This window comes from Microtus pennsylvanicus, chromosome 1 (genome assembly GCF_037038515.1).
Source record: "Microtus pennsylvanicus isolate mMicPen1 chromosome 1, mMicPen1.hap1, whole genome shotgun sequence".
Classification (NCBI taxonomy): domain Eukaryota; kingdom Metazoa; phylum Chordata; class Mammalia; order Rodentia; family Cricetidae; genus Microtus; species Microtus pennsylvanicus.
This window is the reverse complement of record NC_134579.1, coordinates 50,760,231-50,780,827: the sequence shown is the minus strand read 5'-3', so window position 1 is coordinate 50,780,827 and position 20,597 is coordinate 50,760,231. Positions and strand designations below refer to the sequence as shown.

The 20,597-nt window shown below is 35.4% G+C and overlaps 1 protein-coding gene across 7 annotated transcripts in view; it reads left to right on the top strand.

Moving 5' to 3' along the window:
• The window catches only part of Dzip3 (DAZ interacting zinc finger protein 3), a 90,634-nt gene that overhangs the window by 9,655 nt on the left and 60,382 nt on the right, over nt 1–20,597 (top strand). For all 7 annotated transcript variants that reach the window (XM_075963992.1, XM_075963991.1, XM_075963996.1 and 4 more), the window contains exons 2-8: nt 4,933–5,034; nt 8,574–8,646; nt 12,026–12,181; nt 13,579–13,695; nt 15,337–15,417; nt 16,462–16,586; nt 20,282–20,396. In XM_075963992.1, coding sequence (XP_075820107.1) covers nt 5,003–5,034; nt 8,574–8,646; nt 12,026–12,181; nt 13,579–13,695; nt 15,337–15,417; nt 16,462–16,586; nt 20,282–20,396 — 699 coding nt within the window. In that variant the 5' untranslated portion in view covers nt 4,933–5,002. The remainder of the gene's footprint in view (nt 1–4,932; nt 5,035–8,573; nt 8,647–12,025; nt 12,182–13,578; nt 13,696–15,336; nt 15,418–16,461; nt 16,587–20,281; nt 20,397–20,597) is intronic.

Below are 20,597 nucleotides of genomic sequence, written 5' to 3'. Positions count from 1 at the left end.
GGTTCTCCATCCAGCATAGTCTGTATTCCAGGGAATGAAATCATCATGAAATAGATTGGTTGCCATATTGGGACTGAGAGGTCTTAGTTTACAAATGAAAACCTCTTAATAAAATCCTCTCCTGGAGATCCCAAATATAATGCTTTTTTTTCAAACACTAGCGTTGAGACAGGTGTGAGATCTACTTTTATTGTTCTCCACTCTGATAAGTTTTCCACCTGCATTCAGTAAGTGCTGGAGGGGAAGGGTAGAGAATTATGGGCCTCTGTACACCCTCTGAAATGGAAACTTCTTAACAAATCAGAGTCTACAAACTTGGGCAGGTAACTTAGACAAGATGAACATTGGAGTGGAATTTTGCAAAAATCCATGTACAGTCTGGGAGAAGTGGCAGTTGCTACAATATAAACGTTTAAATTATAAGTAACTGTCATGTCTGCTTTGATGTTACTAATCGCAGCCTAAAACTGGGAACCAAAACCACTTCTACAAATGAATAAAGGAGTTTTCTGCAATAGCAGTAAATAAAAATGAGAGCTGGGAACTCCAGGGCAACAATAAAAAAGGCATTTTACTGGTATAGATAACAACATTTGTTCTTCTGCCAGTGAAAAACAGCCTGTGGATAGAATCGTTGATGGATGAGATGTGTAGAAAATTGACAGTGAGCTGTAGTTTACCCTCCAGTCAAGCAGGAGCCTGATAAGTTCTGTGAAACAGAAGCAACCTTGGTTTCAGGAAGACAGTGAATTGTCTCCTATGACAGGAAAGTTTACTGAAATGAATGCATTGGGGGAAACTAGATTAACCTTTTCTCCTATGTTAATCCTGCCTTTAAAGGTTTTCTCTGACCACTTCTAAAAAGTTAAGCACCCCTGGCTTATTGCAGTCAGACACTGGTAACACTTTGGTCTGGCTGTTTTCTTTTGGTTGCTAGGCACTTAGGCCTTCCCAGCTGAGGCTGTAAAATGCTACTAGCCTCACTACTTGCTCTGCTACTAGGGTGTAGTAGGAGCCGCGGGCCTCTTCCCACAGCCTGGCTCCTGGCCGCCTGTCTAGCTTATACCCTGAAATAACAACACACAAACTGTATTCATTTAAACACTGCCTGGCCCATTTCTATTAATGTGTGTAGCACCGAGGTGCGCTTACCGGGAAGATTCTAGCCTACGTCCATCCTGGGTCAGAGCTTCATCACATCTGCCCCAGAGAGGAGAGCTATCGAGTCTGAACTCACTTCCTCTTCCTCCCAGCATTCTGTTCTGTTTACTCCACCCACCTAAAGGCGGGCCTATCAAATGGGCCAACGCAGTTTCTTTATTAGCCAATGATCTTCTTCCATCACTAGGGAATAATAATATTGATAATCTGCGTTCTTGGAAATTTCCTCATACAGATTTCTCTCGTGTTGTATTTTAAACAGGCAGAAAAGAAGCTACTGACCTGTCTTAAATATCAATTCAGTATATAAATGTCTTTTGATTTATTAACTTTTTCCCCTTTTCATCTTAATACAGAACAGCTTAGAGAGTACTTCTGCCTTTTACTTGTATCCAGGTTTTCATCCTTATGTAAATCCTATGATCTTCACAGGAAATTTTAATTTAGTTAAGGGAGACCTTCCTGAGAACAATGTCTCCATGTCTGAACTTTAATAAATCTGGGATATCCAGAAAAGGCAAACTTGTATCCATGTTATAGTTGTGAAATAATGTTTTATTGATGGTTCCTTTTTCGTTTATAGGACCAAAAAGAAAAATAATGCACAGAATCACAAAATTCCCAAAGCTGTATTTTATTTAAGATATGATGTAGATCTGGTCAGTATGAAAAATTACTCATCCTCTCTCTGTTTTCATTATTAGCTGTTGCTTATGTATTTTGTTAGTAATACACATTTAGTGTGACTGATTATGATTTTACTTACTTGGTAAAACTATAAGATAAAATAATTTACCACAGAGAATTCTGCATAGTAAATACTAAAGCTGATACATGGCAAGAAATGAGAGGTGTTAAAAAAGCTCTCTGCTTCTAATGCGGAAATTCACAGAACGTTCTCCCCTCGTCTGCATGTGTCTTTGCGTTTGTGTGCTGAGTGGTATCAAATTGATGCGTTACTTTTACAGTTCTAATCTATATGTGTTACTTTGCAGTCACAGTCAGTATAGATTATTGGGAGTGTCACACTTTCATAGGGCATGTCTACTTTGCAATGATCTCTGTAGAACTTATGGCCCTTGTACCAGGGTGGTTTACCACCTCCTGTTTTAAGTTCATTAGTAGGTAAATCCTCATACCTTAAGACAAGGGTTTGATGCTTAAGTTCTCTTTATCATAAAGACAATGTTTTTTAAATACCATCTGTTTCTTAATAGATGAATCTTTTTTTTTAATTTTTTATTGAGAAAAAAAAGTTTCGGCCTCCTCCCAGCCTCCCATTTCCCTCCCCCTCCTCCCGCCCTTCTCCCCCTTCCGCCACTCCTCTCTCCCTCCCTCTCCAGTCCAAAGGGCAGTCAGGGTTCCCGGCCCTGTGGAAAGTCCAAGGTCCTCCTTCCTCTGTCCATGTCTAGGAAGGTGAACATCCAAACTGGCTAGGCTCCCACAAAGCCAGAACATGAAGTAGGATCAAAACCCCATGCCATTGTCCTTGGCTTCTCATCTGCCCTCATTGTTCGCCATGTTCAGAGAGTCCGGTTTTATCCTATGCTTTTTCAGTCACAGTCCAGCTGGCCTTGGTGAGCTCCCAGTAGATCAGCCCCACTGTCTAAGTGGGTGCGTGCACCCCTCGTGGTCCTGACTTCCTTGCTCATGTTCTCCCTCCTTCTGCTCCTCATTGGGACCTTGGAAGCTCAGTCCGGTGCTCCAGTGTGGGTCTCTGTCTCTATCTCCATCCATCGCCAGATGAAGGTTCTATGGTGATATGCAAGATATTCGTCAGTATTGCTTATAGGATAGGGTCATTTCGCCGCAGTAAAAAACAATGACAACTCGAATTTTGCGTGCAAATGGATGGAAATAGAAAACACTATCCTGAGTGAGGTAACCCAGACCCAAAAAGATGAACATGGGATATACTCACTCATAATTTGTTTCTAGCCATAAATAAAGGTCACGGAGTCTATAATCTGTGATCCTAAAGAAGCTAAATAAGAAGGTGAACCCAAAGAAAAACATATAGTTATCCTCCTGGCTATGGGAAGTAGACAAAATTGCTGGGTAAAAAATTGGGATCTTGGGGGTGGGGTGGGATGGGGGTAAGGGGAGATGGGGAGAGAAAAGTGAGAAGGGGAGGATGGGGGGAACTTGGGGAAACAGGATGATTGGGATAAAGGAAGGTTGGATAGGGGAGCAGGGAAGCACATAGTTAAGGGAGCCACCTTAGGGTTGGCAAGAGACTTGAACCTAGAGTGGCTCCCAGGAGCCCAAGGCGATGTCCCCAGTTAGTTCCTTGGGCAGCTGAGGATAGGGAACCTGAAATGACCTTAATAGATGAATCTTGTGGCATATATTTTCTTGGTTGATGTGAAACTTGCATATGCTTAAACATTTAAAAGCTATTTTCATCAATCTTAGCTGGGTGGTGGTGTCCCATGCCCTTAATTTTAGCACTCTAGAGGCAGGAGTATCTCTGAGTTCAGGGCCAACCTGGTCTACCTGGTAAGTTATAGGACTACACAGTGAGATCCTATGTTTTAAAAAGAGGGGGGTGAGGGGAGAAGAAAAGTGTATGTATAATTTTTTTTGGATATTTGAGCTGGCGAATATGCAAGAGCTTATTATATCCCACGTCGTATTTTATGGAAGTGCAGCTATATGGTTTGGGGAGGAAAGTAGCTTTTTTGTTGTTGTTGTTGTTTTTTTCGAGACAGGGTTTCTCTGTGGTTTTGGAGCCTGTCCTGGAACTAGCTGTTGTAGACCAGGCTGGTCTCGAACTCACAGAGATCCGCCTGCCTCTGCCTCCCAAGTGCTGGGATTAAAGGCGTGCGCCACCACCGCCCAGAAAGTAGCATTTTTGTACTGAAAAGAAAGAATGTTCACTACTGTTAGTATTATAATTGAGCAGGAACTGACATGCTTCTATAGGAAGCATTTGACAGTATACATAAGTGAACCAAATAATGTATCTTTTGATGCAGCAATTCTACTTTGAACTTATTGTAAGGAAATACTATTAATATAATAAAAGGGTTAGAAATCAGTAGAGTTTGTGGGATAACTTATGATGGAAAAATGGAAAATCTAGTTCTATGTTGTAAGAAAATGGTTAAGAAAACCCTAACCAAATGGAAAGAAAACTCTAATAAAAAGGAGCATTATAATTCAAGTACTGCTTATAATGTGTGGGGAGTTGAAGCTAGCTTGGGCAGTTTAGAGTGGTCTTGTGCCGCATCCATGATTATTTGAGCAATACAAACTGGTCTTAATGAGATTTTGAAAAAACACTCAAAGTTGAATGTGTAGAAAAATAAGAGTGATCTGGGAATATTTTGCACATGAATATGATCAAAGCGTGCTATCAAAAATTCTCAAAGAACCAATAGAAGTAAAACAAATATCAAATAGGGTCAGGGATCTAGCTGGCTTAGTGCTTGTCCAGTACACACAAGGTTCTAAGCACAACTCACAGAACAGCAAACAAAACACAATGAGCCAACTATTGTATAATAACAGAGACTAAAATACTGTGAAAGATGATTTTGACACAGCATTTCGTACTACAAGAAAGAAACTATTGCAATATGATTGCAGACTGATAAAATATTCCTGTGCCCAGAAAAGTGTAAATTCTAGATGGCAACTATATTTGAATGCTGAAGCTATTCTTTTATGGCAACATCAAGAAATTTAAAAAATAACCATGTACTTGTCTGTACAGGGGAGAAAGAAACATTTTGTATCCTCCTTTTAAAAATATTATTTTTCTTACAGAGTTAAATGGCCGTAGTAAAAGTCTGCTTGCAAGCATTGGAATAAGTTTTGTAAAGGATCATTTTGTAACATGGATTCTCTAACAGAAGAATTTTTTGTGAGGTAAGGAATGGGTTAACACAACCAACTGCAGCTATTGTATTCCAAAGGTATTACAACATAAGACTTTTCTCCATAAACTTCGGAAACTATTCTGAATTAAATGTCACTAAGCTTCAAGGCAATTTAACACTTTTGATTGGTGTGAATTGTAGACTTGAGTGAAATCCACTTTTAAAGAACAAATATCAAACAGTGTTCCATACTTGGGGGCATTTCTTTTCAAGGTACATAGTCATCACTTAAAAATGTTTTTTTAGGTGTTTTGCTTACATGTATTTGTATGGCTCTGTGTGTGTGTGTGTGTGTGCTCATGCACAGTATAAGAAGAAGCCAGAAGAGGGCATCCGATCCACTGGGACTGGAGTTAACAGATATGAGCCACAATGTGGGTGTTGGGGATCAAAATTCGGTCCTTTAGGTGAGCAACCAATTCATGTTAACCATTTTTTAACCACCAGTCCATCTCTCCAGTCCCCCACTTGGGTCATTTGTTTGTTTGTTTGTTTTTTAACAAAAATAATGTTTTAACAGGCACTTCAATTGACTAAGTATAAATTGTCTTTGATTTTAGTGGGTTTTGTTTTATGTTTTATTGATTCCTTGGTACTTGAAGATCAAGACCCAAGAAAAGGACTTTGTAAGTAGAGCTTCTGATGTAGTCGGAACATATATAAAATGTATATCCCTAGGCAAAGTTTATGAGTATAATATCACAGATATTGTGGGAAAAAATAATAATTGGCCATGGAGTTTTTACCAAATGGACGTAGAACTGATTATTAGAAGATGAGAAACATTTGATGATTGTAGAAGCTGGAGAGAATAGATGATCATTTGAATTGGAAAAAGCAAAAAATGTGCTTAAGAACCTAAGTTGGTTGTATATGCCTCTAATTGTACCTAATAGGAATCTAAGGTAATAGGTTGTCAAGTTTGAAGTAAGACTGGGAAATTTATTTAGCTTGGCCCTGAAAGATGATGATGTAGTTCAGTAGTGGAGCACTTGCCCAGCTGATTCTCAATTACGAGTTCAATCCTAGTACCACAAACACATACAAAACCAGAAAAGTGAATGCACTTAAAAACTTACATGCTAAGTACTTTTTCTGGAAGATTTGTACTTTTCTATATAGGGGTTTTTGTGTTGTGTAAAGGAGGAGATGAAAACTAATTGAGATTATGTACCTAATTTTACTCTGGAAGCTGGAGAAAATATAGCAACTAATACTTGTATCAGAAGCTCTTAAGCCAGTGTCTTAGGGTTTCTATTGTGCAACAAAACACCATGAGCAAAAAGCAAGTTTGGGAGGAAAGCATTTATTCAGCTTATACTTCACAGCACTGTGTCTCACTGAGCAAGTCAGCCCAGTAACTCAAACAGGGAAGGATTCTGGAGGTAGGACCTGATACAGAAGCTATGAAGGAGTGCTGCTTACTGGCTTTCTTCCTCTGACTTGCTCATCCTGCTTTCTTATAGAACCTAGTACCACCATCCCAGGGATGGAACCACCCACAGTAGTCTGGGCCCTCCTCCATCAATAACTAATTAATAAGATGCCTTACAGCAAGATCTTATGGAGGCATTTTCTCAGTTAAGGTTCCCTCTTTTCAGATAATTCTTGTGTGTCTGTGAAGTTGATATAAGACCAGCCCAAGACAGGTTTGGGCATCTGGATATTTCCAAACTGTCATGACTGATTTTAATATGCATCTGGGAGTAGTAACTATTAAAGAGTGAGTGATCATGAAATGGAGTTATCAAGTATTTACTGGAGAACATATTGCATTTCCTCAAACCTTGAAAGATTTTGGAATACTGCTGCATTCATTCCCAGATAAGAGGTTGGTAGGATAGTATGAGATTAGAGAAGAGAGTTAGTAGACTTATCTTAGACATGATGAGTGCCCTGAGAGCCATATTTTAGAATTGTTTCATAGTTTTTCTCAGTTTCCCCTGATGAAATCAGCTTATACATAATAAATGATAAATTATTGTCAGATGCACACGTAAATATAAAATCATATTTTATAAAGTATAATTGTATATACATTGTCACCTCAATATTTTATGTGCCACTGTATAATTATTAAGAGCACAGAATTTATATATGATCCTATATTATAGTTTCTGTATGATGCTACAAAACAATTTTATACATCTTTTAGATGATTATATAATACTGCATATGTTAATATTGGAATAAATATTAAAAGTAAAAGCTGTCAGATTATATCTTGATACCAAAACAACTCAAAATTTCTAAATATGATATACTCACTCAATTAATGTATTTAGAAAAACTGGACAATTTGAAATTCAGTTTTTAGCCAACAATAAAATTATGTATATGAGATTTTTAAAAATGTTGTCATTATGGCATATAATTTATTATATTATTGTTATTTCAGTGTTTTAAGGTTAGGCAGGAGGTTTAGAGGTCCTAAGCCAGCCTAGACTTGGTTTCAAAATGTATTTGTATTTTCCAAGGCAGGTCCCATGCCCAGGAGCAATTGGTTGACACCAAACCAATTCCCTTTTTTTGTTTTTGTGTAGTTTTTATATTTTTGTCTTCTGCTTTTTTTGTTTGTTTGTTTTGATTTTTGTTTTGTTTTTGAGAGAGAAAAAGAATGTAATTGTGGATGGGTAGGGAGGTGAGGAGGAGCTGGGAAAATAAATGTATTTTTTAAAACTTAAAAAATATACTAACACCCCAACAAAATAGGTGTTTTTATTTTGTTTTGTATGTGTATGCATAGACACATGTATCTACACATGCATGTGTTTCTTTCTATTATGTATATACATACACATATGTGCATATATATACACACATATCTTCCTAACCTTTCTTATTTGCATACACACACACACACACACATCTTCCAAACCTTTCTTATTTGCATACATACCCTCACACAAAACCAAAGTCATCCTTTTTAAAGACTTTTTTCACCTCTAAATAATGCTATAAGTTTGTGTGTGGTGTATCTATACACTCCGCCTTGCTGAAGTATGTGAAGACAGATCAGTGTTAGATATCTTCCTCTATCATTGTCTTCCCTGTTTGGAGGCAGCATCTCTCACTGAATCTGCAGTTTCTCTTTCTACCCTTCTGACTGACCAGGGGGCGGTACCCCGTCACCTACCGCAGCTACATTGGTTATAGGAGTGTACTGTGATGTCTGACGTGTAACTTAATTACTAGGAATCTGAATTTAGGTCCTTAATCTTGCAGTGCAAGCATATTACCCATTGAGCCATCTCCCAGCTCTGTTAATAAGGTTTTCTCCCATATTTTTGACTGTTGTGCATTTGATAAATGTAAGGAGTTGATTATACAACTTTACTGGTTTCTCTACCATAGCGTTTCTTTAACTTGAGCCTCCAAAGAGATGTGGTACCTATTCCCACTTCAGTCTTTGATACACATTTGTGATACTTTAAACTTTGAGATGATTCTACGCTTTGATTCTTTACTGCTATAATTTATGATCTTTGAGAGATGTTCTTAACTCACTTTTTTTTTTTAAATTTAAAGTGAAAATCCTGATGTGGAGGAGCAAACCAAGGAAGAAACTGAAAATAATGTAGAGAAACCAGCCAGTCAACTGGTAAGAGAAAATTATCTTTAATTAACACCTAATAATTTATTAATGAGTTGATTGAATTGTACGTGAAGATACAATTAAAAGTCTAGTTATAAAATTTTTAGTAAGTCATTTTCTGAAAAAGTCAATTGTTCATTCTTAAGTCATTCTTGGATGTTTGCTGCTGTATGTGAAGGATATTCTAATCCTCATGAGCAGTTTAAATCCATTGAAAATTGAACTTATCCAGAAACATCTGAACAATCATATTTCATTTGTTAATGGTTTTTTCTTTGTAATACTATGGATGAAACTATACTAGGCAAGGACTGTATAACCTCCTAACCTCATTTATCTATGAGAAGGAGAATTCAAACAAAATCAAGCTCTGTGTGTGTGTGTGTGTGTGTGTGTGTGTGTGTGTGTTTGTGAAGGAAAAGACACATCCAGAATTTTATCAAAAAGTTTTATTGGCTTATTTCTGAAACTAATTCTCTTCATTTTATTATCTTTAATGTTAGAACTTGTAAGTGGAAGATAATGAGCCTGAGTTATATATTAATTTAAAACTTTTATTGAAAGACTGGAGAGATGGCCTAATGGTTATGAACACTTGATGTTCTTGCAAGGGTATAGATCCAGTTTGAGGACCCATGTGGAAATTCACAAGTGTCTGTAACTTCAGTTCTAGAAGATCTCATGCTCAATTCTTTCCTTTGTGTACATCAGACACACACAGTGCCCATACATACATAAAGGGAAAGCATGCTCTTTTAAAAATTTTTATTTATTTATTTATTTATTTTATGTTTTTGGTTTTACTTCTAGAATTTCTTTGGAAGGTTTTATAGTAACATATTAGGAAAATACCCATTATAGCATGAGTTTATCACTAGAAAATATTTCAGAATAGTTATAATATGTTCCAGTATAATCAGAAATGAATCCATACAAATTGAGAGTTACCCTATGTGGTCCCACTATCAAATTATAGAAAGCACTTCCACTATGAAAATTATATAAAGCAGTTAAGGGACCTTGAGAAAGCAGAGTCCCATATACAGTAAAATGCATCTTGTAATTTCATTTATCTCTCAATTATTTTCACAGATTAGCTTTAAAAAACACAACCAAATACACATGACTCTCAACGCCCATACATAAAAATTGGTCTTTGTTCAATCTCAGGTGACAAGATGTCCCAAGAAACTTGGGAGCCAACCCCCCCCCCCCCCCGAACCATTTCTTCAGTTATCCCATCAACAGCTTTTCGTTTCTTGAACTACTTTTCCACAGAGGTAATGCTGAGATCAGTCAGAAAGGCAAGGAGCCCTTTGCATCAGAAAGAGCAGCAGCGATGAAACAACCTGGCACTGTTAACCGCAAGCTTTCTTATAGTTCAAGTTTGACTGTCGGAGCTGAAAACAATTCTCAGGGTGTTCATACAATCCAGCCTTTTAGGTGGTCTTTCTCCCCATACCGTGGTTTACTTTAATCCTGAATGTAAACACGATCTCAAAGTAGTGGCAGCCTGAGAATCCAGAGGGCTTTAGTTAGTTAAAAAGGACTCTAGCTCCTGAGTATAATTCTTACTACCAGACTGGAGCAGGAGGAAGTTAGTTTACTCTGTATAGCAGGATACAGAACATTCACAGATGTGCCTAAAAAATGATAACAATTTAGGCCAGTCAAAAATGAAACGGTTTCAGGTAGATGTGCATGCCTGACGTTAGTCATAAATTCATTAACTGCATTCTTTTGGTCACTGAAATAAAAGCTCTGCAAGATCAAAAAAAAAAAATATGTTCCAGTATACCCAGGTTATACCGTTGAGTAAAGGCAGGAACCAGGGTTATTAGATCCAGAAAAATCATTTCTAAATAAAAATTCGGACTATAAAATTAAGAAAAGTTAGACACTGTGTCTTTCTTATTTTTGTGATAAGACATTATAACCTAGGCAACATAAAAAAGAAAGCATTTAATGAGGGCCAGAGTTTCCTAGGTGAGTCCATGACCATTATGGCAGGAAGAATGGCAGGCTGCCAGAATTAGAGAGTTTACATTTTGTGTCAGAACCAGGTAGCAGAGAGTGGCACATCACTTCCAACAAGGCTACACCTCTTAATTTTTCCCAAACAGTTCCACAAACTAAAATATTCAAATACATGAACCTTGGGAACCATTCTCATTCAAAACACCATACACTACAACCTCAATTTGGATTATATGTTAAATAAACTTTCTTAAAATAATAAGGCATAAAATATTTTGACAACAAAATTTAAAATGTTAAAATTAACATAACATAAATATATAACATCCATGACATTTTCTTAAGAAGTATTTATTCATGTCATAATCATGTCTATGTATAAATGTGTTAACCGTATCAGATTCCTTAGTAACTTCTGCTGATAGAATTGATCTTTAATTTGACATAATTGTACCACAGGTGATAATTATTCCTTGTAAGATTTTTAAAGCTCTTTTGTGGGCTTTTAAAAAAACTTTTTGAAAATTTAAAGTAAAAGATTCTGTAACAGATATTTGGCAGTTTCTAACCTTATTTTTAAAAGACATTGGATGTAATTGTCATTCATGAAGTACTGTAAAATATAAGATGTATCAGTTCTTCATAATGGCTAAGGATGGAATAATTGTGAGGCTCAGCCCTATAAGAGAGAGTATAGACAGTGTCACAGTGGGCTTTATTTATTCTTAATTGCTTTTCTGTCTAATTATTGTTTTGCTAAGAATCCAAGAATTAAGTAGCTCACACTTGGGCATTTTTAGTAACTAAGCTCTTTCTAGGTCTGTAATAAACTTTTTGTTCTGATTTTTAGAAACTAACCATGACACCATATTCTCGAAGTTTCCCTTATGAAGAAGAACTGCCATCTGTTAGCTCTGTCTCTTTGTCTCTGTTCTCCACTAGTTCTTCACAACTACTGTTAGTGAATATCTATCAGGGTTTGGCTGTTTACTTATTAGTTAACTATTGATGATGACTATATTAAGTCTATAAATAAAATTATTAATAATTTATCAGTTCTGATTAAGTTGAAAAAAGTCTTTCTCTTTGTTTTTAATATAGTTTTGAAACTTAAGCCATTTAATCCATGGTCTAGAAAGAAGCTGAAAGATCATCATATCATTTAAAAAACAATAGTTTTCCTACTTAGAACAATCTGTATAATATAAGTCTTGGGGAAGCAGAAATAGTCTTATTCTTACATTTTATGGTTTGACACTTCACCTCTATATTCTTACATTTTATGGTTCTGACACTTCACCTCTATATGTGAAAGAACTTTGCCCCTCTTTTAATGCTTTGGTGAATTTTGTCACTAGAATAAATGAAACTGTATTATGTGTATTTTAATAAATTAAATGTCTTGTAGGACAAAGAGAAAAAGGATATACCTACAGATCTTGACCCTCTTAACCCATTATTAGAAATACAGAAGCTATTAAATGCAATCAGTGCTCTACCCAAAGGTGTGGTCCCTAATGTTGAAAAGTTCATACAAGAAGACTTCTCCTTCCAGACTCTGCAGGTAACATCATTATTTCTCCGTAGTGCAGATGCACATCGATGTTTGACTTTTAAAGCTAGATGGTGTAATCAGAGTCTTAAAATCTCCATCTGATACATATCAAAGGTTTACTGTCAACTTTGACTATGGACTTATTACCAAAAGATTTAAAAGTCATCATAGGGAATATAGGTTTTTGTAGTAAACAATAAAGCTTAGTGTTGATTATGATTTAACAATAATATAAATGTGACACTTCTGGCAAGGGACTACTTTGTTTTTTGTTTTCCTAATTCGAAAAATATTGACAAGTTTGTTTTTTTAAAAAAAATACAATATCTAAATAGTTGTATTTCTTGATAAAATTAATTCCATACAGAATGTTTATTAGATTGGGTCATTAAAAAAATCTTTCTTCTTTTGATCATTTTTCATCTGAGAATTTTTCACATCACCCCAGTATATAATATACACATCAAACAGTTACTACCAATAAAACATAAGAAATTTCTGTGTAGACGTAATTTGACATTTATTAAAGACAATAGCAAATTTGTATACTAATAAGGTTGATGTTAATTTTTACACAAAGAATTAAATATTGGCAGAATATTTGTTTTTGTAGGATGTAGTGAAATTTGCCATAGTTAAAAAAAATACATTATTCTATTTTGGTATTTGTGTTTTTTACACAAGATCTCACTATTTAGCCCCAACTGTTGAGGTACTCTGTATGTAGACCAGATACATCTCCAACTCACAGAGATTTACCTAACTCGGCCTTCTGAGTATTGTGATTAAAGGCATGGAGGGCCATGCATGGCTGTATTTTGATTTTATAATTATCAGTTGCGCATGTAGAAAATAGACACAGAGAGCAGAGGCTGTCAGTGTTCTGTCCACATCAGAAGCTGAACTTCTGATAGTAGGATGCTAACCTTAGCCTTTTTTCTGTCAGTATCTGTCCACATCAGAAGCTGAACTTCTGATAGTAGGATGCTAACCTTAGCCTCCTTTCTTGCTTAGCCGTGTACTCACTCTGTGTTCTCTAGATGTAAGGCTGCTGAAAGCTCTCCTAGTATCTCAGACAAAGAAATGTTTACCTGTGCTAGAAAATAGAGGGGGTTAGAAGAAAGTGGGATTGAACTTTTCTCTAAAGTAGTAAAACATGTTGCTGACTTAATAAGACAAGGAGAAAAAAATTATTTATTTATTTATTCATTTGGAATTTTTAAGGAAATATATACTGAGGAGATTAATCAGACTGGTTAACATTAGCATAATAAATATGTAAATAGTGTATATTGCTAAGGTAATTTAAAAAATACTTGTCTCTAACAAGGAAGGATTATACACTTTTTGTATAATATGTTAGAAATCCTACTTAAAGACATTTTCACTTCACTTATTCTCCACAGAGGGAAGTTTCATCTAATAGCCAGACTGGGGAAGAAATTGTTCCTGCTTTAACATTACAGTTTTTGATAACACAACTGGAAACAGCACTTAGAAACATTCAAGCTTCTAATTGTACTGTGAGTATTTTATATTGAATGTTTGAAATGAGAGAACAGCAACATGTGCCTATTTGTATTTTCTTAGATTAAAAGACACTTGAATAGTGGAACTGGGCATTCCAGTTTATAATCAGTAATGAACTTCAGAAAATGATTCAGATGCAGAAATGTAGCTACATAAGGAGTCCAAAAATGTTGAACAGAGAATAGGGTGATGGTCATCAAGGTAGGGTACAGGGGAAGAATTGAAAGATGTTGGTCAAATTATATAAAATTCATTTAGTTGTGAGGGAGAATGCTTTAAGAGAGCTGTTATACCTTGTTATGATTATAGTTAATAGCAACATATTGAATTTTTAAGAATATTGAGATTATAAATTTTTACCACAAAGTGGTAAGTATATAAAGCCATTCATGTATAAATGGTCTTGATGTAGTCATTATACAATGTATATGTAATTCAAATATTGTTGTATAAATAAATATGTGGACATTTGTCAATGTGAAGAAAGAAAAAACCCTAATCCCTCCTTTTCCTGACTTATTAGCCTCTTCTGCTGTTATGGTGCCCTATTGTCTCTACAGAGCACTACTTCCTTTTATTCATCAACTACCTCTGTCTCTAGAGTCTTTCTGCTCTGCTCACAATGATCCTGGAATCTTAGGAGAAGGGAATTTAATATAGATGTCCCCTTTAGTGCTGAGCATGCCACAGTCTCTTCTTCTTTGCACTTTGGCCCATTGTAGATCTTTGTGCTAATCACCATCTACTGCAGATACAAGTTTTCTTTGATGAAGGTTGAGAGATGCATTAAATTATGATTATTATGATAGTTCATTAGGAGTTATTTTAATACTGTCCATTTAGGAGTGTAACAGTAGTAGGGCCTGAGACCTATCTAGTCACAAGTCTATCTAGCCTGTGGTGCCAGAGATAGATTTTATCTTATGGAGCAGAACTTAAATCCAGTAGGAAAGTTGTTGATTACTTACATGATGCCCATGCCACCAATGCACTAGTAAGTATTGTCTTGCCATGCCAGACATTGTAGTAGTTCATAGAATTCACACGTAGGAAACATTAATAATTACTTTCTCCTCCAGTAGTGTGTACAACACCTCCCACAACTTTGAAAGAAGTTTCTAGGTCAGTACAGCTTGATATCTCCATGCTCTGCTACTTAACATCTGTTACATATTGTGTCTTCAATAATACCATAATGTTCTGGAGAATAACCAATAGCAGTGGCAATGCCTATAATGCATAGGGATCTGTAAGAACTCATTCGCCAACAACATGGAAAAAGATAACTCATTCCTGCACTGGGTTTTTTATTTGTTTGCCTGTAGTGTCTTGTAGAGGTTTTTTAATAACTAGAATGTAACATTATTTTAAAAAAAGAAAACATTTTTTGAAAGGCTAAATGTAATAAATTTTAATTGAATTTGCTTTTATCTTTAATCAAGTTTTTTTTTTTTGGTGGACAATTTTACCAAATGAAAATAACATGCATTTCTATGGTTATTAGCAAATAATGAATATTAAAATGAAAATTTGCACTATTTTTAGTAATTATTAAAAAAGTCAAGGACTTCTAAGTATCTCTGTCAAACTGAAAAGTAACAAGGTGTAAATAACCAATTAACATATTTTTGTAGGTACACCAAATTAATATTGATTATTACTTGACATTACTGTTTTTGTATGGAGTAGCACTCACTGAAAGACGAAAGAAAGAGGTATGTAGCATGTATTACTTACCTTATAAATCTTTTATACTCTTTAGCTTAACTGTAGCAGTTGAAAGTGCTGATCCAAAAATAAAAAACATTTGAAATAGAAGGCATTCTGTAAGTTTTTTGTCTTATATTTATATTAAATAAATAATAATAATGTTGAAGACTTACGTTATAATTTGAAATATAGGGGAACTTAATATTAGTTTATATTTCAAATATCTATCTTAAGGCTATTCTTGTCTGTTAAATGATTCTTATTTTTATACTTAGTAATATATATTAATCTGTTTCAAATGCAGCTTAGTCTCTTTCTTAATCTTACTCTGATGAATTAAGAGTTTTACCTCAATTTTTTATTTTGCCAAATTAAAGTGAAATCAATTGAATAGAAATCTGTACATTAACTAGAAATCTTCCTTTTCTTTTAATTGTTTGTCTTATTTTTTGCAGCCTTGATAGCCTTTATCTTTGCTTTTTACCAGTCCTTGCTCTTTACTAAATTTTATCACACACACATGCAACTGAGGCATCTATTGTTAGAACTAATTCTAATCTTTAACTGCAAGTCTATATTGTGTTTTTCTCCTTAGAAGAAACTATACCTATGGTCAGGAGTCACCCACTTCCATTTTGAAAAGCTCAACATATTATTCTCTGATGAGAATTTAAAAAAAAAAATTATTACATTCTGATAGTGGTTATACCTGCTTTTATTTGGCAGACAATTTTGTACCATTTTATATTCAAAAATTGTCACAATTTCCCTTTGAAATGGTTGAAAATGTAGTTATGTTTTTCTGTTTGTTAGCTATGTTAAATGCCTAGTAACTCATCTTTATAATCAATTTCAGATATGTTAAAATTATGGATATTAGCACATACATAATCAGATGATTGCATCATTATTCTTTTCCTAACCTATAGCCATCACTCCAGTCTTAATTCTTAAATGTGTTCTAAATTTTCTAGTTGCGGAATGAATATCTAATGTAAAGGAAAAAGGCATTTTTTACACAGCCAACCAAATCTATTGTGTCACTACAGGACTTCATAGAAGCTGAAAATAAATTTCTAGTGATGAAGATGGTGATCCAAGAAAATGAAATTTGTGAAAACTTTATGACTTTAGCTTATTTTGGGCGTGGTTTACTTCGATGCGCTCAGAAGAGGTAAGAATTTTCTTTAGGTGTATCTTCACTGGTTGCCTTTCATTATTGTAAAGTAGGAATCACATTTGCACTGGATACCATTGTTCATAAAATCTATAGTCTCAGAGTTTTCTTTTCTCCTTTCTAATTCCTGGTAGTTAATAATTCCATTTGCTTGGTAATACTTAATGTGGAACCTAACAGGCCTTGGCAGTGTGAAGCAGCGCATCATCAATGTTAGTAATATGGGCTTAGAATATGATGACCTGGATTCAAATACATTTTTTTCTACCACTTACCCTAAGAAACTTAGTTTTGCTAAGCCTGATTTTTCTGATATCTAAAATGTAACAAAGATTAATATCTATATCATAAAAATTTTATGTGGTGAATAACAGTTCCTAGTTCATGATAATTGATAATTGTAGTTACTGACATTCTCACCACTGAGATTTTTAAGTATAAGTGACCTGAAACAGAATTGGAAGGGAGTTCGCATGTCTAATCCCTGCAATAAGAAGACAGAAGCAATAGGATAATGAGTTCAAGGTCAGCCCAGGCCATAGAGTGATACTCTCTCCTAAAAACTTAAAGCAAACAAATGAAAACAAGCAAGTTGAAAGGTCCAAGTACTGAGTGTTGAGAATGCTAGGTATTATGTATTTTAGGAAGGTGAAATTATCAAGAAACCAATGCAAATTCTTTGTTCACTTCCTCTATGGCTACTTGTAGCTTTTGTAGCATCAATCATTTATTTGATTTATCTTAAGCATCTATCCAAGGATTGTGCTTGGTCCTAGGGATACAGTACTTTATAAAACATGATATAGAACTAAAAGTATTGTGAAACATGTAGGTTAATCAAGTAATTATTCAAAATACCCAGTAATGAAGAATGAAATATGTTTAAGAGCTGTGGAGGAAAACAGAGTGAGTAATTCAAGTACTTATTGCTACTCCAGAATGATCTAGAAAATCAGCAAAAGTCTAAAGATATAATTGTTGGCTGATATATAAGGGACAACTAGGAAAGGGAATGCTGCTGGCAAGAATCTTTGCAGACCTAAAACTACCATGTAGATAGTGGTTTATTCGGTTTCGGATTTAGTTTCTATCCTCTAGCATGGCTCTTGTGCTAGAAAATCAGAGTCTTCCCACTTCCTAGTCACTGAGTCTGGCTAGAATGACGTCATCAGTGTCCCAGTGTTAGTATGATGCTTTGCAGAATGTAAAGATCCAAATGGAAAGATGATTCACTGATAGTCAGATACTTAACATAAATCAATACAAAGATGTGTACCTTTTCTGAGAAAGGCAAACTACTTTTTCTTCTCTCTTGATTGGTCTTCTATATCATCGACACAAAAAACTCTTTAAATGGCAGAATCATCACTTTCTAAGTTATTTTTCTATATTTTAACTGTTTTTCCAACAAGTTCATTTTGTCTTTAAAAATGGTAGGTTATAGAAACTTTGGTTGTAGTTTTGACTCACGTGATTAAACAAACCAACTTATCAAAAATTATAATGTTCAATACAACTAATGTTGGAATAAAATAAAAGTAAACAAAAACTGTTGGTCGAGTAGCAGAAATAGTAGATCTTGAAAGCCAACAAGTAGAAGGAACATGACTATGCATTCTTCTTCCCTGGACTATAGAGGAGCTTATCAGATGTTAATGATGCCCTTTATATTTCTTAGTGCATTAGTCAGTGTTTCTTCCAGCCCAGGAACTTTGCTTGTGATTGCTATATACAGCACAACTCCAGGAACAGACATGACTCAGGCATTGAGGGAATAAAAAAAAAAGAATCAGGGAGACACATGGACCAAAACTGGGATCAGGTGGTCTGGACTCCTGGCTGGAGAAACCACAAAGCCCTGGAAAATAAGCATGTTTATTATATAGATCTGAACAAAGAAGCAGAATTATTACATACAGCTGAACAAGGAGATAGAGTTACTACATAATAGTAATAGTTCAGATAATCAATGACATAATGGTTTTTTATGTAGCTGGATCAAGGAGACAGCTTTAGCTAATGTCAGTAGGAGTAGTCTCTATAGTGGAACATTCTTTAGACTGTAAGTATCCAAAGGCAGAAAACTACGTTGCACATTTTCTACACGCAATTGTCAGCACTCACACTTGTCCTCCAAGGAAGGTTTTGCCATTCTTTTGAGTCTGTAGCTATAGGATCTTTAACAGGATCATGACCAAATTCACTCAGGGCTTTTTACACTCCCCAAAAATGATAGGTTCTGTGTTCTTACAGAGCAACCCTGTTAGAACCCTTTGAACCTCCTGATTCTATTAATGCTATACCAAGAAATTTCCAGCCTTTGTACCTCATTTACTGTTGACCATAATTGTATCAAGTTTCTGAAAGCATGTTAGGATTGGCTTCAGGTGTCCCTGCAAGAATAGTGAATCATTAGATGGGCAGTGGTGGGCACACCTTTAATCCCAGCACTCAGGAGGCAGAGGCAGGTGGATCTCTGTGTTTGTGGACAACCTTGTTTACAAGAGTTAATTCCAGTACAACTAGGGCTGTTACGCAGAGAAACCTTGTCTCACCCCCCCCCCAAAAAAAAAGAATAGTGAATCATTACTTGTATGTGAGTTGTCCTATATCCGTATCCACTTCCTCATTAAGGCTTGTGTTTTTCCTTGGTTTCACATTCTTAGGATCTACTTCCATGTTTCTTTCATATCAGTCATGTTGGACAATTACTAGATGAATATATATGTGTTTTATTCTTCCTGGACTTGGTCTTTGATTTTTATCTTGGGCCATTATGTCTGATCCTAGCTGTCATGGTCCAAGGGCAGTGAGGGAAGAGAGAAAAATCTGAAGAAGATAGTCTTCTTCTCTTGGGATATGCATCTCTGATGGTATTTTTTAATGATCTCTAAATAATGGGGGGGGGCAGCTGTATTCTAGCAAGGAAGAAGAAATCCTTCCTAATCAAATTGGTAAACAATAATTCATACACTTGCAATTTCTGAGCACATTCACTTACGTATCCTCATTTCAGATATCTAGTTCTATTTATTCATTATCAAACCCCTAATTTTAGAATAGTAGTCCTGTTGAGGCTCGGCCTGAAGTCTTATTGCAGGTGCTTTACCTTTTATTATAAAATTCAGGCCTCAGTTTTGACATAATATAATGTTAGAATTCTTTAAATTATCATAGCATAGTATTCTTCTAGCTTTTACAGTGTCCTGATTTGATAATAGCCTGTCAAGGCTGTGCATTTGTTTACTTTTATACTTTGCCCTATCTTCTAATTAAATTTGACCCTTAATTTCAGCACACATTGAGTATAGGAGATGAGAATCAATTTAAATGCTGCCTTAGAGGCCTTCTGGCTTTCAAAGTGCATGCTAAACTTATAGTTGGCTGACCTATACCTGTCATTCTCTTTCTTCAAGGCCTCCAAGACAGTTAACAAAAGCCAACCAACTCTACAACCCCTTTAATTACCATGGCCCCCATACTGTTCAAGCTTGAGCTACTACATAACCTAGTGCCTCCCCTCCTACCTGTATTTCATCCCAGTCTACCACAGGTGAGAGTCCTAGTATTTGTATTTCTACAGCATGCCAGAGGTTATCACCACCTTCGTTGGGTTTCTGGTTCCCTCATTGATAAACTATATAGCACCTGAGTCCAGTTCAAACTGACATTTACTTTAAACTGCCTTGCAGGTATAATGGAGGACTACTAGAATTTCACAAAAGCTTGCGAGAAATAGGAGATACAGATGATGATTGGTTTGACGTAGATCCTACAGATGATGAAGATTTCCCTACAACTTTCAAAGTAAGAAATTATTAAAAATAGTTCACAACTTGTGACAATTCAAAGTAATCTTTACCAAGTAACCTTAAAATCAAGTGTCTAATATTCTATAATACATTATTTTATTGGCAATATTTTTTGTGTAAGAAAGAACTTTAATTTTATTACCTGGTGCAGAATGTGAGCACATTTAGATAAAAAAAGGAATCAGTGTCACCATTT